Source organism: Grammomys surdaster, unplaced genomic scaffold (assembly GCF_004785775.1).
Source record: "Grammomys surdaster isolate TR1022 unplaced genomic scaffold, NIH_TR_1.0 172, whole genome shotgun sequence".
In the NCBI taxonomy this organism is placed as follows: domain Eukaryota; kingdom Metazoa; phylum Chordata; class Mammalia; order Rodentia; family Muridae; genus Grammomys; species Grammomys surdaster.
In genome coordinates, this window is record NW_021604620.1 from 9102012 (window position 1) to 9127622 (window position 25611).

At 39.2% G+C, this 25611-nt stretch overlaps 1 protein-coding gene across 2 annotated transcripts in view; it reads right to left on the reverse strand.

Annotated features, from left to right (window-relative positions):
* Clasp2 (cytoplasmic linker associated protein 2) overlaps positions 1-25611 on the reverse strand; it is a 178060-nt gene that overhangs the window by 85839 nt on the left and 66610 nt on the right. For both annotated transcript variants that reach the window (XM_028767296.1, XM_028767297.1), the window contains 2 exons: positions 21856-22002; positions 1900-1979 (listed from right to left, as the gene is read on the reverse strand). In XM_028767296.1, coding sequence (XP_028623129.1) covers positions 1900-1979; positions 21856-22002 — 227 coding nt within the window. The remainder of the gene's footprint in view (positions 1-1899; positions 1980-21855; positions 22003-25611) is intronic.

Genomic DNA, 25611 nt, shown 5'->3' on the forward strand with positions numbered 1-25611 from the left:
CTCTCTCTCTCTCTCTCTCTCTCTCTCTCTCTCTCTCTCTCTCTCTCTCTCTCTCTGTCTGCCTGTCCTCTTGTTTTTTTGGTAAGACAGATAAAGCATTTTCATATAGAAAAGAAGCATTTTCCCACAGCCAAAAGTTCTTGAAAATGAGTTACCTAATCATACCTTTCTTAGAAGTGGTATAATCACCCTATACAGCAGAACTTAGTGAAATAAATGAACCATAGCTATACAATTCCATACACACGACACCCTAGAGAAGCTCCCATAAAAGCCTGGTATGTTGGTGCCTGCAATTCCAGTATGTTTGGGAGTTGGAAGCAGAAGGATCAGGAATTCAATACCATACTGAACTACATGATATTTTAAAAACAAGCAGACAAAACAAATAAATAATTTTAAAATCTTATAAACAGCATGCCTTTAGTCACAGCAGAAGGTTAAAACCTTTAATGCGGAGATAGAAGCTGGTACATCTCTGTAATTTGAGGGCAATCTAGTCTACATAGCTAGTTCTGAGACAGTCAGGGCTACACAGAAAAACTCTCTCAAAATACAAAAACAACAACAAAACCCAAAGCAATAAATAAATAAATAAATCTTATGAACAAAATCCCTCACTGGAGCATAATATAGATTAGCCAAAAGTTGGGAACAAACTGAACATAAAGCAATAAGAAGCAATAAGGACACTTAAACTATCACAAACTTAGCATTGTAGAAAAATATAGTAGGCAGCACTGAGCCCAAGGCCATGCCATTTGTACAACTACTAAAAACACTGTATGCAGTGTTTACTTGTTCACTGAACACGAAATGACTGACAGCATGTTCATTTTGATTCCTTTCATCCCTCTATTTGTCAGCCTCCAACATTCCTTGGGGGTCAAAACTATGAGCTTTACATCTGACACTGCAATGTGATTTCAATTTTATTTAAGTGTTACTGAAAAACTAATTTGAAAATCAAATTATGACAATAATTAATGTCTTGATAATATCTAATATATCATTCATACATTCATTTAAGGGGAAACTTAAACATTTAAAATTTCCTCTATTTTTTTTTTTTTTTTTTGGAGACAAAGTCTCTCTGTGTAGCCCTGATGGTCCTAGAATTTATTCTATAGACCATGCTGGCCTTGAACTCAGAGATCCTCCTGTGTCTGCCTCAGGAGACCTTGGATTCAAAGTGTGCACTACTACTACCATCCAGCTAAATGCTGGTGTTCTTGGCCATGTGGGACGACAGAAGAAAGGGCCACTCAAGGATGAGTTAAGGCCTTGCGGGCAGCAGGGAGATCTAGCCTCTGTGGACTGAACATCTCACAAAAGCAACTTATTGATAGTTACACAAAAGTTGTTTTTTAGTACAGGTTCCTCCTATCAAAACCCCTAATCCATGTTTTGTGAAGAACACCATGCCCTCCAACTTTAGTACACATTGTGTGTTGTCTGCAGCACTCAACAATGTAAGACACTGCAGGTATGCCAAGACTGACTTAGGAGCAAAGTCCTGAAAAAGCTGGAAAGTTCGTTCAGAAAAAGAATTCTATAGATAACAGAAAACAATCACTGTTCCTACAATGACTGAGAATGAAATAGCTGTCTTCTTAAAGTTTAAGCTAGATATAAAGAGTCTACTAGACCTCCTGCACCTCCCCTCTTCTCACTGTGTATGATGATGTCTGTAGGGGAGACAACTGTGGCACCGGTCTCCTCTCTTTACCATTACGTGGGATTCAGGGTCAAACTCAGCTTGTCTGACTTGCACTATTAAGTGCTTGACCCGAGCCAGCTAGTTGTACTGACAATTAAAAATTTTTAAAGATACCCCCAAACAAAAGGGGGGCGGGGGGAGACAATATCATAGGGATGCCACTTCCCTGGAAACCTTACCTGAATAGAAGGAACATCTGTAAAAGCTTTTATAAAATCATCTTCATCAACTGCTCCGGCCCCTCCTTCTTTAGAAGTACCTGTTAATTAAGAAGAAATTGGTTTTCTAAGGTATATTTTTAAATATCTTAGTAATAAAAACAATGTGAAAGATCCCTTTAGTATAAACAACAGTATAATTTTGAAGGATATTCCAACATATACAAAAATGTTTTAAAACAGGGCAACTTCCAGAAAAGTCTAGGCGCATGGTAGTAGTTGGTTACTTCCTGATGTGACAGAAGTTCAACCCCATGGCCATTCCACACATTAGCAAGGACGCAATAAAAGGGAAAAGCTAAACACTTAAGAACTGAATAGTAGGTCAGGTGTGACAGTCAGGCTTGTAAGCCTGGCACCTGGGAGGCTGAGCAACCAGACTGCAGCATGCTCAATGCCAGTCTGGACAACACAGCAGACACTTGACGAAAAAATCCTAACTCAATCATTAACTGACAACCTTAGGTGATGATAAATTTCAAAAAATGATGTGAAACAATGAGAAAAAAATCTATATATGATGCTGCGTTTAGGAACACATGTGAAGGAAATGAGGATTTTAAGAGCAAATGTGATTATATGAACCTTTACTTATTATACACAGAAAATCAGTAAGTTAAAACAGAAAGGGAGAAATATAGCAACAATTTTAGAGTTTGGTTTCTTTTTAAAAAAAAAAACACAAAAATATTATAAGAGTATGTTTTGATTTAATCCCAAGTATAGGATGTGGGGCTGCTTCCAACTGCCCACACAGCTCACTATGATTTGTCTCATGCAGAGGGGTGATTTTACCAGCTGCAGATAGTTTCTGTGATTGTGTGACGTTTGGAATTCTGGTGACTTTTAAAGACTATATAAATGCTAGGGCTCTGAGAAGTGTGATGGGTTGCCATTTGGTTGTTGGTCGCTGTTTGTTAAGTAGTTGTTCACAAAGAAGAAATAACAAGAAGAAATTAGACACCCTGATGGCAAAGATAAATCTTGTCCCCAAGGAACTCGACCCCCCTAACCAGTAGGAAGTAGTCTAAGGATAACATCGGCCCTTTCCAACCCCCAACCTTATTGAGAGAGCTCTTCCCTTCCCCATCTGCCTTTTCCTCTCTCCTATCCAGTGTTAGGAGGTTGAAGGGGTAAACAATGGTGGAGAATGGTGAAAGCAAGCAGCCCACAAAGCACAAAAGACAGCTCCAGGGCTGGCAGAGCATCCCACACTCCCTTGTTGCGGTAAGTCTCCAACCCAAATAAGACCGGTCAAAGAAAACACGACTTAATAATTATGAATATAAGCTGCACGCCTAGACTGGGCAGATTCACCACTACACTGCTCTACTCCCCAGCTATGAGACCCTTATAACACGCGGGTTTTCCAAGTCATGCATTTGTCCTTCCACCTCCTGCTCCTCCGTCCTCTCTGTTTCTTCCCCAAACCTTTATTTCTCCACCTCCCCTTCTACTGCCCAATCACTGGCTCCAGCCCTTATTTTACAAATTAAGGTGGGAGGTTCAATAGAAGTCAACCGTGTAATGACTCACAACTCCTCTGCAGCCCTTCCAGGAAAGTGGAATTAGCATCAAAATACAAGGTTGGGGCTATCCACAACTCCCTAACTGCTGACACTACGCTGCCCTACTGTCTAGCCATCAGGTCTTCCACACAAGGATAGGATGCATCCCTCAAATTCTAAGTTAAACAAAATCGATTTGCTCCTATATTGTCTCTTGTCAAATACTTGTCAGAGTAAAGAGAAAGGCGGTGGTAGAAAGTATCTACAACACTCGGATGAAGTTTACATTTAGACTTTAGTCCTCTTCCCAAAATATCCCATTATGTATATGCGCACATTCAAAAACTTAAAAACGTCACAATGCCAGCAGCAGTACGGTGCCACAGTGAAAAGCTTCATGCCATGCAGTGCTGATCATAAACCAGCTTGTTTGAGATACACAACACCATCTCCAGATCATGATAAAAAGTATCTACAATACTTAGATGAAGTTTACATTTAGACTTTAGTCCTCTTTCCAAAATATCCCATTATGTATACGCATACACTCAAAACCTTAAAATAAAAATGTTACAATACAAGGCAATACTGGTTCTAGCATTTGGATAAAGAATACTCAATCTGTACTAAATGCTCTATAAAAATAGCAGGATTTGGGTCTGTAGAGATAGCTCAGAGGTTAAGGGAACTGGGTTCATCCCGAGGATCTGGGTTTGATTCCCAACATGCACATGAAAGCAAACAATCTGTAAATTCAGTTCCAGGGGATCCAACGCCTTCTACTGTTCTCTGTAGCCAACAGGCTCATAAGCAGTGGACAGGCTTACATGAAGGGAAAACTCCCATACATATAAAATAAGTAATGATAAACAGATTAAAAAATTAATAGTAACGTGGGCCACCACCTAACTGAGCCTGGTTAACAATGACAGTTCTGGTTGCTAACTCTAACTCAGATATTTAACTATCTGTTTAGTGTAAAAATTCAATATCTAAAATATATAATGTGTATTATAAAAGATAATTAACTTTAACACTTTTCAAATTAAATAGCTTAAAGATTGGAGCAAAATCCTACCAAAGACAATTTACAGATTCAATGAAATTCCCATCAAAATTCTAACACAACTCTTCACAGAAATTGAAAAGACAATTTTCAGCTTCTTATGAAGACACAAAGAACATAAAGATAGCCATACTTTAGATACTAAATAATAAAGCAAGTGCGGGAAGTATCACCATTCTCGATTTCAAACTGTTATTACAGGGTTATAAGATAAACAGCATAGTAATGGCATAAAAACAGACAGCTGACCAATGGGAGCAAACTGAAGACCTAGACATTAATCCTTACACCTAGGACATCTGATTTATTAATCTTTTTAAAAAGCCAGAAATGCACACTGGAAAAAAGACAGCATCTTCAAGAAACTTTGCTGATTAACTGGACTGCTGCATACAGAAGAATGCAAATAGATCCGTAGTACTTATCATCCTAACAGAACTCAACTCCAAACGGATCAAGGACCTCAACGTAAGGCCAGACAGACTGAATATGGTAGAAGAGAAAGTGGGGATAATCTAAACTCATTGGCACAAGAAAAAACTTTCTGCACAGAACACTGCACAGAGCAGGGTGCTAAGAACAATTAAAGAGGACCTTCTGAAACTGAAAGCTGCTGTACGGCAGAGGACTCTCCAAAGAGGAAATGGAAATAGTGGAGAAGCAGGACGAGATTGTCAATGTTCTTAAGTCTTTCAGGGAAATGCAAATCAAAACTAGTTGGGATTTCATTTTACACCAGCCAGAATGGCCAAGATCAACAAAACAAGTGACAGGTCATGCTGGCAAGAATGTGGGAAGGGGATTCCATTCTACCATTGAAAATGGAGCTGCACACTTGTCCAATCACTATGGAAAACAGTGTGGTGATAACTTAGGAAGCTGGGAATAGATCTATCTCAAGCATTACCACCACAAGTGGTAACTTGCAGTAGACTGAATGAGATTGGCCTATAAGCCCTATAAGCTTATGTATTTCCGTGTTTAGTCTCGGGTTTATGAGCTATCACAGAAGGATTAGAAGTATGGCCATGCTGGAGTAAGCGTGGCCTTGTTGGAGGAAATGTGTCACTAGGAGTGGGCTCTGAGGTTTCAAAAGCCCAAAGTAAGCCGAATATATAACTGTATGTCTCTGTCTCTCTGTCTCCCCACACCCCTCCTCTCTGTTGCCTGTGGAAAAGAATGCAGCCCTCAGCTACTTCTCCAACACCATGCCTGCATGCCTACCAATGTGCTTCCTACCATAATAGACAACCTCTGAAACTGTAAGCAATCTCCCTGTTAAATGCCTTCTTTTATAAGAATTGCCTTGACATGATGTCTGTGACAGTTTGAATAGGGATGGGCCCCATAGACTCATGTGTCTGAAATGGGAGTGGCACTATCAGGAAGTGTGGCCTTCTTGGAGGAAGTGTGTGTGTCACTGTGGGGCCAGACTCAGGTCTCCTAGGCCTAGTGTGGCAGTCTCTTCCTGCTATCTGCCTGATGAAGATATAGAAATCTCACCTCCTATTCCAGCACCTCGACTACCTACATGCTGCTATGTTTCTCATCATGACAATAGACTAATCTGCTGAACTGTTAAGCCAGCCCTAATTAAATATTGTCCTTTATAAGAGTTGCCCTGGTCATGGTGTCTCTTCATAGTAATAAAACCAAAACTAGGACAGTATCTCATCACAGCAATAAAACCCTAACTATGACAGCACTCTTGGGTTGTCAAAGGACTCTATATTCTACCACAGACATACTTGCTCAACTATGTTCATTGCTGCTCTATTCATAATAGCCAGAAACTGGAAGCACTCTATATGCCTGTCAACGGATGAATTGATAATGAAAATTTGATACATTTACACAATATACTACTCAGATCTTTAAAAAAAATATGAAATTCACAGGTAAATGGAAGGAGCTAGAAAAAAAAAATCATCCTGAGTGAGGTAACCCATGCCCCAAAAGACAAATATGGTATGAATTCACTTACATGTAGATGTCAGCTATTAAGTCTTTAATAAACAAGCTACAATCTGTATAACTACAGGGATTAGATATAAAGGACCAAGGGACAGAAAAGGACCTCCCTAGGAAATAGACTAGCTATTGGGATGGAGGACTAAACCAAGAAGTTCATGGTGGGAAAGGGAAGGAAAAAGAGGAGAGGGGATATGGACAGGAACAGCTAAAAGTAAGGGTAATTTGAGAGGTTGTATGGAAACCTAATTCAGTAGAAACTTTAAAAAAATATATATATATATATGTTTATAATGAAATATATGTAAATGAAAGAAATCTAAGCTAGAATCAGCAAATAACGTGGGATATAAAGTCCCAACTAGACATCTCTCACCACCAAATGAAACCTCCAGTGCCAGGAATAATAACTCACATGACACGGAGAAGTCAAGCTGGTGACTATATAGAGTAATGGTTCATGACCCTTTTTAGGGTTAGTGTATCAGATAACCTGCATATCAGATGTTTACATTATGATTCATAACAGTAGCAAAATTACAGTTATGAAGTAGCAATGAGATAATTTTATGGTTGGGGATCACCACAACATAAGTAACTGTATTAGGAAATTTGAGAACCATTGATCTAGAGCCTTCAGCCCTACTGACTAGTGCTCATGGTACTGGACAGTATGATGCCTGCTATTAGAAGAGAAAAGGAAACATCAACCCAGCTGCAAACCCTTCAGTCTACAATGGTGACCTTCCTGCAACACACACTTGTGCAATAATGACACAAAAGTTGCAAGAGTAACCAACCACTACTTGACTGGAATTAATGCCCACGCATGCCCAACACTGCCCTAGCGGCTAAGGCCTGAGACTAGACAGGCCATGGACCTAGGGGAAAATCAAGTACTACTGTTCTGCTAAAGGAACACAGCAATAAAATGACTCCTAACAACATTTCACTGTACTCCTAGATCAGTGTTTTGCTAAGTCATCATCAGAGAAGCTTCCTCCTGCAGTAGATGGGAATACAGAGAACTACAATTAGACAACGGTAGGAAAGTGAGACACCTTGGAACACTCAGTCCTAAATGGGATGATGTCTCCACGAAATCCCTCCTCCAGGGCTCAGGGAACTCTGCGAAGAAGGAAGCAGAAAGAACAGAAAGATCTTAAGAGCCAGTGGAGGTGTAAGATACCACAGAAACAAGGTCTTTGAGACACAGCAGGACTGACACACATACAAACTCACAGAGACTAAGGCAACATGCACAGAGCCTATACAAGTCATGGCCAGATGGGGTACTAGTACTGAGAGGGGAAGTGGACAGGAACCCCCATCCCTAATGGAGAAGCTATCTCCAATTGATAGCCTCTCACAAATGGCAAAATTGGTTCTCATTGGGAATGCAAACCACACTTAGGGGCAAGCCCCTTGCCCAGCAGTAGATGGCCAACACAAAATCAACTAAATGGTAGGTTGTTGTTGTTGTTTTGGGGAAGGGCTCACAATGCTTTGTCTAAGTTTTTCTTTGCTTGTTTTTTGTTTTGTTTTGGTTGTTTAACCTTATAGATCACTTGCTTAGATATTATAACTTTCAAGTTTGTTTTCATGGGTTTTCTGTGTGGTCAAGTATGTGTCCCCTCAGTGTCTGTATGTGTTTCTTGTGCTTTTTCGTTGGCTTTATCATTTATTTTGTCCTGTTCTGGGTTGTTTAGTTTTATTTTATCATTTTTTAGGTGTCTGTAATCTATGAGAAAGAAAAGGGGTGTGGTTTTGGGGAGAACCTGAGAGACATTGGGAGGGGAAAATGTTAACCTCCAGACCAATAAGAGACTGTCTCAAAGAAGGTGAATCTATTCCTGAAGATGACCAACAGGAGACAGATAAGACAGATAGACAGACAGACAGACACAAACACACACACACACACACACACACACACACACACACACACTATCTGCATGCACATAAACATAGGAATTTTTTTTTTAAATTGCCAGGTGTGGTGGCTCATGACTTTAATCCCAGCATTCCAGAGGGCAGAAGCAAGCTGATTTCTTCTGAGTTCAAGACCAGCCTCATCTACAAAGCAAGTTCCAGGTCAGCTAGGGCTACACAAAGAAATCCTGTGTCAAAAAAAAAGAAAGAAAGAAAGAAAGGGAGGGAGGGAAGGAGGGAGGGAGGGAAAAAGAAAGGAAGAAAGAAAGGAAGGAAGAAGGATGGGAGGAAGGGAGGGAAGGAGGAAGGGAGGGAGGAGGGAGGGGGAGGGAGGGAGGGAGAGGAAAGGAAAGGAAGGGATGGGAAAAGAAGAGAAAAAAGAGAAAGGAAAAGAAAGGAAAGGAAAAAGAAGATACACCTAAAAGGAAAAAACCTCTACAAGATGGGGTTGAAGGTGAATTAGTAGGAAATGTTCCTAGTGACTGAAGTACAGGAGCTCAGCCCATTGTTGGTGATGGTAGTCCTGGGAGCCATAAGAAAGCAGGCTGAGCAAGCCATGAGGACAAGCCAGCAAGGTGCACCTCTCCTTATCCTCTGCCATCAGCTCCTGCCTCCAGGTTCCATCTCTCTGCTTAGGGTCCCACTCTGACTTCCCTCAGGGATGGAGTTTTAAGCTAAAATAAAGCCTTCCCTCTCCAACTTGCTTTTGATCATGGTGTTTTATCACAGAAATACAAAAAGGTATTAGGCATTTAAAGCACACAAATAAACAAAGATAAACTTCACATTCATGACAGGACAAACTGTCACCATAAAGATGTCCAGTCTGCCAAGGTATAGCAGTAATAACCAGCTCACAAAAGGGGATTTGCCAAACTGACTAAAAATTACTTAGATGAGCAGTAAGTCAAGAACTGTTCAGACACTCCTGCAGAAAAATAAATTGAGTATATTATCTATCAAATATAAAAACTTAGAAACTAAAATAATTATGACTACTGAGTTGTGGAGCAGGGATTGATGGAATAAAGAATAAAATGGAAAGTTTAAAATTCAGCTATACATTTATGAGACATTAAAATATGACAAACATATCTGTTTACTTTCAATGAATATGACAGCATGCCTGAGACTGAGAACATCGGGAAGAAAACCGGCCCAATTTTGATTAGAACTTGGAAGTCTGCAAGTCTGGGGAGCCTCAAATACTAGCTGTGCACACAGAGGAAACAATCAGAGTGGCAAAATATGAATGTAGACAGATTGGGGCACAAGCTTACTCTTTATGTAGGCCATGAAAATTAATCCCTTAGAAGTGGCGCCCCCTCAGTGACCTAAACATCTCACACTGGGACCTGTCCTTTGAGGCTCCATGCCATTTCTCTATAATGTCACCCTGAGGAGCACGTTTGCATCATACAGACCACTGGCAGACATATTCAAACCATAACAAAGAAACCTGGATTCCTCTAGACACAGTGGATGATGCCTGTAATCCCAGCATTTGGGATGCAGAGGCAGTAAGATCAGAAGTTCAAGACAAGCCTGGTCTACACAGTCAGGACAGGCTAGATTATAGTAACACCTATTGAATAAATAAACAAATAACAAATAGTGAAAAGAGTGGGGAAAGTACAGCTTATTCACTAATGTCCCAGAATTTAACAATGCTAACAGAGTAGCCAGCTTTAAAAATAAAAATAAAAAACAAACATTTATCGAGTAGAAAAATTACAGTTGAGAACCATGCCATTAATCCCAGCACTGAGGCAGGGGAAGCTCTGTGAGTTTGAGGTCATGGTGGCTATACAGCAAGCTCCAGACCAGCCAAGGCTATAGAATGAGACCTACCAGTAAAAATCAGAGAGGCAAAACAACAACACAAGTTACAGCAGACCCTGACTCCGTGAATATACAGATATCTAGTCAAAGCAAATATGCAAGTAAATGTTCTATATAAATACAGATACTAAAAGAAGTAAATAAAACTACAGAGCATGCTAACAACAACAAAAAAAAGATAATGAAGAAGAAAAACATTTCAAGTTGCAATTCACAAGTAAGCAAGGGACAGAAATGTCTAAGCCCACCAGAGACAACTTAGAAAAGGTATCCCCAGGACCATAATTAACTGGTGCTTAAAAGGTGGAAGTACCCTCCCAAGACTGGTGGGAAAAGAAGAAACAAAAAGGCTCCAGAGAGACAAAATGATGATTCCAGATGCAGAAGTGGAGACCTGGCACATGTAGCTATGCATTTCCATAGACCTACAGAAGAGGGCCAGTTTAAACCTGAGCAAAGCTTCATTCCAAACACAGAATGCACATCATGCAGGAAAACCCAAAATAACATCTACACAGACAGAATAAAAAACAAAGTGAAGTAAGAAGCTTTTCTGATGATAAAAGTAACTTACTGAAAAACAAAGTCCAAACATTAAGACGAAAAGAACCATCAGCAGTAATAAAAATTCAACAGAATACACAGCCATTGCAGGAAAGAACAGCAAAGCAGTGGGCAAACTCAGCACACATACACAAGACTTTAACAGGCAGCTAACTAGTCAGACAAGACATTTTAAAGAAAAAGACAAAAATCATCTGAGAATTAAGTCACCAACTATCTGAGAGAGATGAAATACATCCTTGCTTTGAATGCAAAAAACTACTTTACTGTGAAATTTTCTTAGGACACTTGAAATTCAAATGTGGAATGAAGCATTTGAAGAGAGGTAGGCATGTATGTTAGAAATAAATTTATATAAAATAAAGGGGCTATGGGAACAAATTAAATAACATCACATAGAAGTCAGAAAACACTTGGGGCAATCCAAAAAGGCAACTGTAAGACTTTAAAATATCAATGTCACACCAGTAAAACTGGTGATGGGACTATTTTAGAGATAACATCACAGAAGTTTCTTGTATTCGACAATCTTAATGTGGTCATAATTGAGCATGGCTTCTGACGCTAAAGAGATGGACATTAATAATTAGGAGTGAAATATCATGTTTTACATTTACTTGTACTTTTCTACAAGAAAGCAAAGCTATGAAGATCTTTCTAAAGACAAGACAGAGAATTTATACAAATATGGAGAATTACTGGTTATATATACAAGTGATAAGTGTTTACTACTTACCAACTGTGCTACACGTAAAAATTCTTTATAATAAAACGTATGGCAAATCAAGTTGGGTGAAGTCTGAGGCCAACCTGGTCTACAAACTGAGTTCCGAGACAGCCAAGGCTACATAGAGAAATCTTGTCTCAAAAAAAGAAAAAACTATAAAAACTGGTCATAAAGGTAGCATTTTATTCCAATGGAGTAAAGAACATTTTACTTAACTGTACTGACTTAAGTGGACATAGATAAATAAAATACAGAGAGTTAAGATGGGCACAGTACCACTTTATACAAAATAAATTCCCAGTATACTGTCAATGTAATAAAAACAAAAAATAAAACATAAAACCCCTACTGTTATAGGATACTAAGTCTATTTTAATAATCTTACTGAAGTCTTTGTTTGTTTGTTTTCTTTGAAACAAGGTTTCTCTGTGTAGCACTGGCTATCCAACTCACTCTGTTGACCAGGCTAACATCGAACTGAAGAAATGAGCCTGTCTCTGCCTCTTGAATGCTGGGATTAAAAGCAGGCATCACCACTACCCAGTTCTTTTTTTTTTTTAATTGGATATTTCATTTATTTACATTTCAGATGTTATCCCCTTTCCCCATTCCCCCCCAGACACTCCCTTATCCCATCTCCCCTCCTCCTGCTTCTATAAGGAGGGCGTGCTCCACCCACCCACCCACCAATTCCTACCTCCCCTTCCTCAAATTCCCCCACACTGGGGCATCTAGCCTTCATTGGATCAAGGACCTCCTCTCCCACCTATGACCAACAAGGCCATCCTCCCTTACATATACAGCACTACCTAGTTTTTTTTTTTCCCACTACCTAGTTCTTAATCAAGTCTTTATTGAATAAGACAAAATTGGAGTCAAAAAGAAAAGAATGCGTATTTCAGCTACCATAATAAAAAAAGTGTTGAGGCCTGTTACAAAAATGCCAGAAGACAAAAAAAAATCTATCATTTTTAAAAATTCAATAAACTGATAAGACAAAACAGCATTTCTATACCTCATTAGAAGAAAAAAATCCCAAGAATGTGAGGTTAGTGTTGTCTGCACACTGGTATGTCTGAGAATTATAAAGAAGCACACTAAAAGTCTTAGGGGATTACTAAGACCATTCGGTGTCTTCAGGAACTCACTGCAAGACTGAGTTTGATCCTCAATACTTACACTGTAGCAGGAGAGAACAAACTCCCACAAATCCCCCACCCACACACACTCGCTTATGTGCACACATTAAATAAACAAATTAATTAATTAATTAATTAAATGTAAAAAGAAGCTTTGAAGGGCTTCAGCAAACACGTGAGACCTGCTGGCCAAAAGAAAAGGCAGATAGAAAATGAAAAAAGAAAAACCATTGCACACATAAAACTGGCAAAAACTAACAAAGCTGTTTAAATTATATACATATATATGAGAAAGTAAAATAATATTATGTAAAGACACACAACTTTGGATTTAGTAATCTTACTTAGTGGAATTTTTTACAAAATAGAGACACAGAAATGTAACATTATGAGATTTGCATTCTCCCTAATGGTATGATAATGTAAATAACCTTAATAACATCAAAAAATAGCTTTTACAATCATGGCTACCACCTAAAAGTGCTCCCCACAATTTCTTGTGCCAAATTCAGACTATGGTGTTTTAAGAGATGGCCTTTGGGAGAAGGTGAAAGGTGGTCTGCTTTGATGAGGTTTCCCTTTATAAGAGGGAAAGACCTGACACTGCTGGCATGTGGTGTTAGCCATAGCAGAAGATTTTCAGCACATGCCAGTAGCAAAATATTACATTGTCCAACGTCCCTTTACAAGAGAAATTAAGTCTCTACTCTATAAATTATCCAGTCTAAGGTACTGTAACAGTAGCAGAAAACAGGCAAAGAAAAGATACTGCAGTGGAGGCAACACCTTTCATTCTTAATACTGAAAAATACATTTGTTAATGAGGAGAGAATCTAATTTTAGGACCTACATAATAAAAAGGACTGACACTGCAGAAGGACAGAGAACACACAGCAGTCATTTCAGACTGGTGACAATACTGAGGCAAGATAGTATTCAAGGTTTGGAAAGACAATTTAAAACTGTAAGTAATGTATGAGTTTGTGCGAGCGTGCTCAGGAGCCTTCCTCAGAGGCTGGAGGTATTGGCTATCCCAGAGTAGAGTTACAGGTACTTGTGAACAGCCCAGTGTGAGTGCTGGGAACCAAACATGGTTTCTCTCCAAGAGCAGTGCATGCTCTTAATCGCTGAGCATCTCTCTCCAGCCCCTCAAATTTAATTATATTGTTTACTATAGCGATTACCATGATTTTTATATTTAAAATGGAAATATGTGTCCAAATTTTTTCATTGGCAAGCAATACACAAAAATATTTTTTAAAAAGACTAAGGTGAAAGGAAAAAATTAATTCAGAATATGCAATTATAAAACTAATATTCAAGAATATTTCAACTGTATTAGAAGGTACAAATATAAATATAAGCTTGGGATTGCAGCCATTATTATAAACTTCTATTTACAGGGATCAACTACAAATGACGCTAAAAGTGTCTCTCTCACACAGGCAATTTTTCTGAATGATAAGTTTATCTTTCTAAGGCAGAATTGGAATAGATTTGCATCTATAAAGCTTTAATATGTTCTAACACATCATTTCCAATCAAAAAGAACAGGGAAATTCAACATGGGAGTACGCAAATGCTACCAGTAATCTCTGGGTCATGAGGTCATGAGCAGGCACGTTAGTGTCTTTCTAAGTCTAAAACCTAAGTTGAGGGGCTAGAGGTAGAGTTTGTTGGTGGACGTACTGCCTAGCATGCACAGAGCCCATCATCTCCAGCAGAAAAGAACCCTGGGTCTGACAGTGGCATGCTCTTATAGTCCTAGTTCTTAGTGTTTGGAGGCAAAAGGATCAGAATTTTAAGGTGATCCTCAAATACACAGCAAGTTCAAGGTCAACTGGGATACATCAGACCCTGTCTCAAAAATACAACCCTGAATTGATCTCCTTTTATGGCACTTTCAGGACACAGCACGGAGAGGGACACTGAGTAAGCTCCACAGGGAACTGCAGATGGGAACAATAACTTACATGAAGAGAATGGGTCTTCGTCTCACATATTCAAATATCAACAAAATTGTTATCTTTTTCCTAGATATTCTGATTGCCTTAAAAAATAAATCTTGTACAAAGGAATGTCTTTGACATTTTAACTTTTATATAGGAGGAAAAAAAAAAACTTCTAACATCAAAAAAGTAACCAGAGCAAAATCTATTCATTCTTCCACATGGTGACAAAACAGGCAACTTGCTACTTAAAATAACTTGTTATTTTCTCAAATCACTTTTATCTTGAAGGTAAAGAGAAGATTCATGGTATCAGGGGACTTTATGATATACAGGCATAGAACACAAGTTCAAAAAGACTTTAAGCTGGAATGATGACTGGCTGATTTCTACGTTCCAAACTTAATAAGGAAATTCTACTATTTGAGACAAAAAGTAAGAAGCGTGTGTGCGAACTTTTGTTTAGGAACTGACCTAGAAATTGTGCAGAAGGAAGCCTGACAGCAGCACACCACTGCGTACGCATCCCATCCCGTTACAACTGTCTGTCTTGGGGAAAGCAGTCAGGGCTGAGGTTCCACCTACGAACATGAGGTCAGAACTTCCTTCAGACCTCATTAGTGCTAACATCTTCTTAGTCAAAGATCTTTCCCCATCATCAAGGAAAAAATGAGGAAGGAAAATAAAACCAAAGCACATACACAGAAAGGTTATTTGAGTTTTCTGTTGGATGTTTCTTTGCCAACAGGATCTCGGACCAGTTTGGCCTAAAATATCCAATGTAACTTAAACTTCTGAAACTTGCTGAGTGTCAGGGTTACAGGAGGACTGAGCTCGTGAAGTTTATATGTTCACGCATGTGCAGCGTGAACATATCCCACACACAGAGCTACATCACAAAGACAGGGAGATCTATTAGTAAACTTCTGCATTATAATCAACAACATAGGCTTTGAGATTAAATACGTGTGAACCCTGCCTTGCTTATTATTTAAAATAAAAAGCAATCCCTTGCTTGTATGTTGGGGAGAGGAAGTGATTAGCATCATCTGTAGCAAGTGGGTATTTAGAAATTAAATTACTAAAAGAGGGCTGGAGAGATGGCTCAGAGCAACTGGTACAGGCATGGAGATACTGTAAGTCAGGAAATAAATCTTAAGAAGCCAATCTCAAAGCCAGGCATGGTACTGCACGCAGAAGATCAGGCTTTCCAGGTCAGCCTTGGCTACATATCAAGTTGATGGCTAGCCTGGGTTCCAGGCAACCATTTAAAAGAAACAATCCCATACTAAAAGATACCAAAGAAGGATACATTTCAACAAGAAAATGCTTAAAGACCTTTACATTTATAAAGTAAAAGTCACAGGTTTGCTTACAGTGTTGAAGTCCTACTTGCTAAGCTCCAGTAAGACAGTTGGTTCAATAAAAGAACTTCTGGGGGAATCACCATCCCCGACCTAAAGCTGTACTACAGAGCAACAGTGATAAAACAAACAAACAAACACCCAACCAAAAAACAAAAACTGCATGGTATTGGTACAGAGACAGGCAGGAAGATAAATGGAATAGAACTGAAGACTGAGAAATGAACCCACACACCTATGGTCACTTGATCTTTGACAAAGGAGCTAAAAACATCCAGTGGAAAAGGGACAGCATTTTCATAAAATGGTGCTGGTTCAACTGGAGGTCAGCATGTAGAAGAATGCAAATTGATCCATTCTTATCTCCTTGTACAAAGCTCAAGTCCAAGTGGATAAAAGACCTTCACATAAAACTAGATACACTGAAACTAATAGAAGAGAAGGTGGGTAAGAGCCTCGAATACTTACTTAGGCACAGGGGAAAAGTTCCTGAACAGAACACCAACGGTTTATGCTCTAAGATCAAGAATTGACAAATGGGACCTCATAAAATTGCAAAGTTTCTGTAAGGCAAAGGACACTGTCAATGGGACAAAACGACAACCAACAAATTGGGAAAAGATCTTTACCAATCCTACATCTGATAAAGGGCTAAAATCCAATATATACAAAGAACTCAAGAAATTAGACTCCAGACAACCAAATAACCCCATTAAAAGTGGGGTACAGAGCTAAAGAAAGAATTCTCAATTAAGGAAACTTGAATGGCCGAGAAGCACCTAAAGAAATGCTCAACATCCTTAGTTATCAGAAAACGCAAATGAAAACAACCCTAAGATTCCACCTTACAACAGTTGGAGTGGCTAAGATCAAAAACTCAGGTGATAGCAGATGCTGATGAGGATGTGGAGAAAGAGGAACACTCCTCCATTGTTGGTGGGACTGCAAACTGGTACAACCACTCTGGAAATCAGTCTGTCGGTTCCTCAGAAAATTGGACCTGAGGATCCAGCTATATTACTCCTGGGCATATACCCAGAAGATGTTCCAATATATAACAAGGACACATGCTCCACTATGTTCATAGCAGCCTTATTTATAATAGCCAGAAGCTGGAAAGAACCCAGATGTCCCTCAACAGAGGAATGGTTACAGAAAATGTAGTACATTTACACAATGTAGTACTACTCAGCTATTAAAAAAAAATGAATTCATGAAATTCTTAGGCAAATGGATGGAATTAGAAAATATCATCCTGAGTGAGGTAACCCAATCACAAAAGAACATACATGGTATGCACTCACTGATCAGTACATATTAGCCCAAAAGCTCGAAATACCCAAGATACAACTCACAGCCCACATGAAGCTCATGAAGAAGGAAGACCAAAGTGTGGGTCCTTTGGTCCTTCTAAGAAAGAGTAACAAAATACCCATGGGAACAAATATGGAGACAAAGTGTGGGACAGAAACTGAAGGAGAGGCCATTCGGAGACCGCTCCACCTGGGTATCCATCCCATGTGCAGTCACCAAAGGTAGATGCTGATGTAGATGCCAGAAAGTGCACACTGACTAAGCCTGATATAGCTGTCTCCTTAGAGGTCTGCCAGAGCCTGACATATACAAAGGAGGATGCTCACAGCTAACCACTGAACTGATCACGGGGTTCCCAATGGAGGAGTTAGACAGAAGACTGAAGGGGTTTGCAGACCCATGGGGAGAGCAACAATACCAACCAACCAGAGCTCCCAGAGTCTAAACCACCAGCCTGGGAGCCCATAGGAAGAGACCCATGGCTCCAGCTGTATATGTAGAGGAAGATGGCCTTATCAGACATAGGTGGGAGAGGAAGTCCTTGGTCCCATGAAGGCTGGATGCCCCAGTGTGCTGGAATTCGAGGGCAGGGAGGTGGGAGTGGGTGGGTGGGTGGGGGCACATCCTCATAGAAGCAGGAGGAGGGGGGATGGGATAGGGGGTTTCTGGGTGGAAGGGGGAATGGGGAAAGGGGATAACATCTGAAATATAAATAAAATATCCAGTAAAAAATTAATTTAAGAAAAAGACACAGTTGGCTACTATTGGTCATTCATTGATGAACTTCGGGGCACAGGGCCAGCCAACCCCTATTTATCCACAGAAATGACTGTGTGGCAGCAACAGCAAGATGACTGTTACACTTACTATGTAAGTTACTTTATTTCTGCAGACTTGAAGCTGTTCATCAATTAAACTAAGATAATAAAGTACTTAAGCTCTTAAATTAAAAGAATAATAAGCAGTAACATTTCAGAGGAGGTAAAGGAGGGGAGGGGAAGGAGAGGGATCCAGAAAGCAAGAGAGCACAGTCTTCAAGAACTACTTTATCCACAACTAGGTTTAGGATCCTTTGGGGAACTTTGCCAAGTTTTTTTTTTTTTTTTTTTTTTTTTAAGAAAAAAAAAAGCCAAAATCTCCTTCTCTTCTCATTCAGTGAACTTTAGAAACCCATTTTCGTCAGTCAACCACATGGAGCACAGCTGTATGCTGGTGCTCAGGATGCTGAGGAAAGGGAGAGAAAGGTCAAGGCCAGCCTGGGCTACATAAGAAGCCTGAGGGAATGAAGAGACTGGTGGTAATTGGATTTATTTGTATTTCTTGTCTTTGCAACAAGTCCTTTACTTCTACTGTCCTAAAACCGAGAGGCACTGTGGAAGGCGTAACGGGCATACGCATGGCATTACAAGGCCACTAAAATATAACAACTGAACAACAACATCAATAAAAAAAAGAACTTAGTCACAGGAGGACAATGAAGATATGTTAAAAGCTATACATGAAAGAATGATAACATCGTCCTTTCGGCCGGCCGGCCGCCTGCGGCAGCCATCTTCCAGTTAACTCGCCAAAATGACGAACACAAAGGGAAAGAGGAGAGGCACTCGCTATATGTTCCCTAGGCCTTTTAGGAGACATGGAGTTGTTCCTTTGGCCACATACATGCGAATCTACAAGAAGGGAGATATTGTAGACATCAAGGGAATGGGTACTGTTCAAAAAGGAATGCCCCATAAGTGTTACCACGGCAAAACCGGAAGAGTCTACAATGTCACCCAGCATGCCGTGGGCATCACTGTAAACAAGCAAGTTAAGGGCAAGATTCTGGCCCAGAGGATCAATGTGCGGATTGAGCACATTAAACACTCGAAGAGCAGAGACAGCTTTCTGAAGCGGGTGAAGGAGAACGATCAGAAGAAAAAGGAAGCCAAAGAGAAGGGCACCTGGGTTCAGCTGAAGCGCCAGCCTGCACCACCCAGAGAAGCACACTTTGTGAGGACTAATGGGAAAGAGCCTGAGCTGCTGGAGCCCATTCCATACGAATTCATGGCCTAGTGTATAAAAGAGAAAAGAGAAATAAAGGACCCAACTGCAGAGTTTTTCCAAAAAAAAAAAAAAAAAAAAAAAAAGAAAAAAGAATGACAACATCTTTTACAGCTGCAGAAAAAAACCAAAAGGCAATCCAAATATCTAGACATGAATTTTTAGTTGACTTAATAATTTAATTTAAATAATTTTTAACTAATTTAAGACCATGATAAAACAGGATAAAATAATTAATAGGTAGGAAAAGGGTATACAAAATTACGTAATACAAGTTGTGCCAATTTTGTCTTCTCAAGAAAATACAGGTATGTGTAGAAATAAGAAGTTATCTCCGCACTAGAACCGTGCATGTGACTTCTGTTCTTGACTGAATCTACTACAGCCTGTTTCTGTCCTCAGGCACTGGAGCTGGCACCATCTGGATTACTATTCAGAGTTCTGTGAGGGTCACGGTTCCTTCCTTCCAATACAAAGATGATGTAGTGACTCTAAGAAAACTCCCTACAGCTAATTTAAAAATCAACCTGTCTGCCAACACCAGAACATCTATAGGTAAGTTTTCAAAGAAAGACTGATAGCCAAGAATGCATTAATTTCAGAACATCAATATTCTCTGCCCAGGCACATGTTTCTTAGAACAGGCAGCTGCCTGGCATGGCAGTTCATGCTTGTGACTCACACACATGAAATGATTATTTAGAGGTCAGCCTGGGCCACAAAGGGAGACAACCAAACAGATAATCAAGTGGGCATCAATAACAAGAGAAACAAGGATGACTCTGATTGCTGGAGAGTAAGAAGAAGAAAAAGAAGGGCAAGAAGAAGAGCACAAGTCCCTGTCTAGGAGGATGACACAACGCCTACCTCAAACAGTCCTACCTGCAAGACTGCAGACTGCCCACCACAGGCTAAGGGGATTAGTCAGTCCTTCAAGAAAAACCTTCTCATATCAGAGAACCATGTGGTCTGTGAGAAATAAATTACTCCAGAATGAACTCATAAAACTGGAACTAATTATAAACCACTAGTCAAGATTTATAAGAATATTAAATATTATGCCAAAAATATATACAGATAGTGTAATTCATATATCTTTATTATACAGTTTATTTTTAGCAAGGGTTTTGTGAAGTTATCACAAGTTAGAATTCTGTAATTCTGTAATTAAAGATCAGGAAAAACCTCACCTATAATGAATAAACACTGCTATTTGTTAGAGAAGAAACCAAAGAATACCACATGCATCTTCCTGAAAATCAGATTGTGTAACAGTACATCATGTGCTACAGTACTAGTACTGCAGAACACACTTCTAGATTGCAAAACAAAATAAAAATAGTTAACATTCTTTCTAATTATATGATATACAAGAGTTAAAGGAAGTTAAAACGAGCTACATCGGTGCTGCTTATCTTTAGTACCAGCACTCAAGAAGCAGAGGCAGGTGATCTCTTTTGAGTTTAAGGCCAGTCTGGTCTACATAGCCAGGGCGACATAGAGAGACCCTCATCTATTCTGAGAGAGAGAGAGAGAGAGAGAGAGAGAGAGGAAGCATCCCTATATTTTTCGTCATATGATTTAGAAAACATGTTTGGTTGTGCTGAAATAGAACACAGCTTCTTTCACAACTAACACAGTAGACACGTAGTTTTTATTTTCCTTTCCTCTTTGTTGTAAATCAAAGGCATAAAGATAAAATGCAAAAACTGTCAAGACTTTGATTTTCAACAAAATGTTTCCAAGATATTATTGGTATGTGCAAGTGCACACACACATGTCAGTATTTTAAGATGAGTGACCTCTAGCATTCAAATAGGTATTTGTCCTTAAAGACTTCTTCTGTCACACAGATCCTGCAGAAACCCACACCAGGTACCTACTCATGGATCCTACTGAGTGTGTGAAAAAATACCATTACAAAATTAAAGCCAAGCTAGAAACAGTTGTAAAAAGCCCAAGGACTGCTGCACGACTGCGTAAAAGCCTGCTTCCCTCACCTTCTTATTTATTATTACCAAACCAAGAAACCATTTTTGAGGCAGTTTTACTTCAATTCCTGTTGTGACAAATTATTCAGTATCTTCAACCATTTTAAATGTTGGAGTAGTTAATTTATTACACCTAGACAACTGTGAAAATATACTCTACATTTCTGTACTTCAAAGCTGTGGCAGCTACAATACCCAAAAAAATGACCCAGTCCTGCAATACCACTCCCTTTCAAAGACACACTCCAAAAAACTACTTCTTTGAATCTTTCCTTTAAAACTGGCATCTGAAACATAAGTACGCAAAAGAAAGCCCGAATTTATACATGTTCTTATTGAAAGTAACAATTTATATTAGTCATTTCTAGAAGGCAGCACACTTTCTACGTTGCAACACTGTCTCCAGCCCTGCATTTCTGCTGCAGTCATGAATAACACAGTGCTCTGAAGCACTGAGCATCACAAGGCATGAAGCATGCACAGTGACTGGAAATGCATTTGCATTACCTCCAACCTTAGGGCCACCTGCTGAACCAGGCTTTCTTGCACTGTTGACAGGATTTCCAGGTGTTTTAGGTGCAGGAACCTTGAAGGCTGAAGCAGCTGATGATGGCCTGTTTCCATCCACTGATTCCTCATCATCAAAGCTTTTATCTGCACAAAGCATAAGAAAATAAATACTTAAGGAAGCTAAGCTTTTTCCATTAAGACTCAAAATAAATAAAGCTATGGATAAAAATCATTATTTAGGTAAGATACATAATAAAAAATAAAGATTCTTTAAATAAATATATACTGGTTAACACTATATAAAATAACCTCTGTGATTTCAAATAAAAATACCATATTGTCACATTTCCTACTCATACATACAGAGTCAAACATTAAGGCAAGCATATTAACCTGAGAGAAGTCAAAGCATCTCTCTTTTTTGCTGCTCATATAAGCATTTCTGCCAGCCCCTCCCATAGTCAATCTTCTAGCACGCCCTGCCTTATTTCTATACCCAGATTCTGCAACTTACAATCACAGATCCGTTTGCAAATCAGCCGCCTCATTCCTCCGAATTTCCCTCACCCTAGAATAGCTCCTAATAGTTCACATGGCCAAATACAGTAAATTTGATACTAATCAAAGATTCTATCAAAAATAGATAGAAACAACCACAGAACCACCACTGAGGTTTGTGCCGGCATTTTTCTTTCTCTTCCCTGCCCTAGGTGCTGCAACAGCCAATCAGCTGCAAGGTGACATCATCTTATGGCAGCTACTGCCTGATGAAAGGTAAAAATTCTCCATGCATCTAAAAATCCTCTATGCACTTACAATGTATGCTCTATGAAAAATGTAAAAAGAGTTTCATATTAAAGGTTTATAAATCTAGATGTGTTTTTTTCTTACTACATATGAAAATTCATATAAATAGGACATTAGGTTTTAGGCAATAATTACTGTGCTGGGTGCTACTGCACCAAGAAAGCACAGGAACAGCAGGGCTCACTGCTGTACATAATTAACTCTGTATGTAACCTCACAATGTGCTGCCTATGGTAGCAACAGAAATGAAACCAAACAGTCTCTTCTCTTAAGTGACTCCGAGGCTCCATCTGGAATATGCGCGGTCACACTGCCATTCTCTCCTCACATACAAGCCCACCAGCCTCCAGTCAACTCCTCCCTCCCCCACTCACAAGATAGATGCCATGCACTCTGCTGGCAGGCGGTTTTCTCTAGGACCCTGCACAAAACAGCCATGACAAACAAGATGGGTGAGGCAGAGAAGCAGCTTTACCACAGATTTCAGATCAATATGTAAGAATTTTCTTCCTGTCCCTTCTGCTCCCACTATACAAATGCCCACACATCCTGAATACATGAAGACTCACCACCAGTACAACAATTAGACAGGGACAAAGACCCCAACAAATTGTAAGACTGTTATTGAGAGAGAGAGAAAAAAGATCTAAATCACATTCTATTTCAGCAAATGTTTTGATAAAGTCACTTCTACCCTCCACGCCCCACCCTCAAATTCTTCTAGCTTAAATACAACGTTCTTTTACCATAACACAGTTAAGACAGCAGTAGAGAGACGTTAATGAGCTTAAAACTTGTGCTATATATATATCATTCTGCTAAGAATATCAAAACAATTCAAAATAAACTTTTTTGGTTCAGTATCTCACACACACACACACACACACACACACACACACACACGGCAGAACAGACACAAAAATCTACAGAAAGCCAGGCACTGAAAGAGGAGGCAGAAGTTCCCATGGAAACCGTGTGCTCTTCCTATACACACAAGAACTGAAAAGTCTAAGTGTCCTTACCATTTAAAAAATTAACTCTTAACATTCTCAAGCTACAGGATTTAAAAAAATATATAACAAAGCTAAGCATACAAATCCCAAGAAACAAATAATAAGTTTTCACAAGACAAATGTTATTAGTATAAGCAGCACCCAGCTATAAAGACTGCCTTTGCCTTGCCTCTTCTAAGCACTCTAAAATCTCCTAACTAAACCATCAGTTCTGAATCCCCACACGACAATAAAGAATTACAGTATCTACTGTGGCATCTAGAAAGATAATACTGGAAGGTTCACTCTGTTCCTTATGCTTCTCTGGTATGACCATATCACGGCTTACTGATGCTCATTCATCCTGCTGCGCACAGACATTTTGTTTGCTGAGAGTTTGGAGTTAAAAAGCTGAGCTCTTAAGAGTAAGTTAAAGCGGGCTGGTGAGATGGCTCAGTGGTTAAGAGCACTGACTGCTCTCCTAGAGGTCATGAGTTCAAATCCCAGCAACCACATGGTGGCTCACAACCATCTGCAATGAGATCTGATGCCCTCATATGGGTGTCTGAAGACAGCTACAGTGTACTTACATATAATAAATAAATAGAACAATCTTTTAAAAAAAAGAGTAAGTTAAAGGCTTTACAGATTTCAACATTATTGGCAAGTAGTACACAAACCACAGGTCAAACATCTCTAAAAAATCTAAAATAGGAACTGTTAGAAAACTCAGTGCTTTTTCGTAACATAATGCTAAGTTCCAGTAAGAGAGTATTTTGAATTGGGGGATTAGGAATGTTCAGCTAAATATAAATAGACTCATACAAATACTCTAAACACAGAAAAAACACAAAAATCTGAAAACACTCCTGGTCCCAAGCATTTCAGATAAGGGATGTTTGACATGTAACTTATTTGAGACCACAGGAAATCAAAGATGCATTTAGTAATATAATATCTACGGTAGTATTCCTCAAAAGATGGTATTCAGATAAAAGCTCAGCATCGCCTGACATCTGTTAGAGATGCACTTACACTTGTTTATTTTATGTATTTGTACCCATGTGCCATAGCATTCATATGGAGGCCATACTGGTCCAAAGGACTGAACTCAGGACCTTGGGCTTGGTAGCACCTTCACCTGCTGAGCCATCTTGACAGACGCCTAAATTCAAATTGTTGGGTATGAACCCATTGTACTGCATCAGAAATTGTGAGGATGCAGCCTGATACCCCACCTACTAATATCAACTCCTAACAATCACATGCGAGCCACTCTTCTATAGAGAGGTTGGTCGATTTCTGTTTCTAATAAAAAGAGCCACATGGCAAATACAGGCTTTAAAATCTATACTCAAATGTTCATTTGTGCAATTGCTCAATTATGATAACAACAAAGCCACACACAAACTGTAAAGAAGTTGGTGTGGTTTTTGTTTCAGTTTTACATATAAAAACAAGAGGATAGCCAGGACTTGCCATAAGTAACAATTTGTCAATTCCTGGTCTGCTCTAGGGTAAAAGCTAAAAGAAGAGTAAATGTATACATGAGAGAGAGAGAGAGAGAGAGAGAGAGAGAGAGAGAGAGAAAGAGAGAGAGAGAGAGAGAGACACAGGGGGAGAGAGAGGCGGGGGGAGAGAGATTAGTTATAGAAGCATTAGATCGAATAAAGTATGGAAGGATTTAGAAATTTACAAACAGATATAATAGGAAATAATTTATTTTTTGTGCTAAATATGTGAATTCAACTTCCTGTATACTGAAGTACCAAGAATCATTTTTGCATTTTAAAATAATCCAACATGCATCATTCTTTGAAGCAGTAAACTTCAATGTGGAACTTTTTTTCATTCCATTGTCCATTAACATGAGATCAATTAGGTACAAATAGTCACTGAAACACATCTGTCTCACTGACCCACTTAGAAAAAGTGAATTCTTAAAAATAATTTC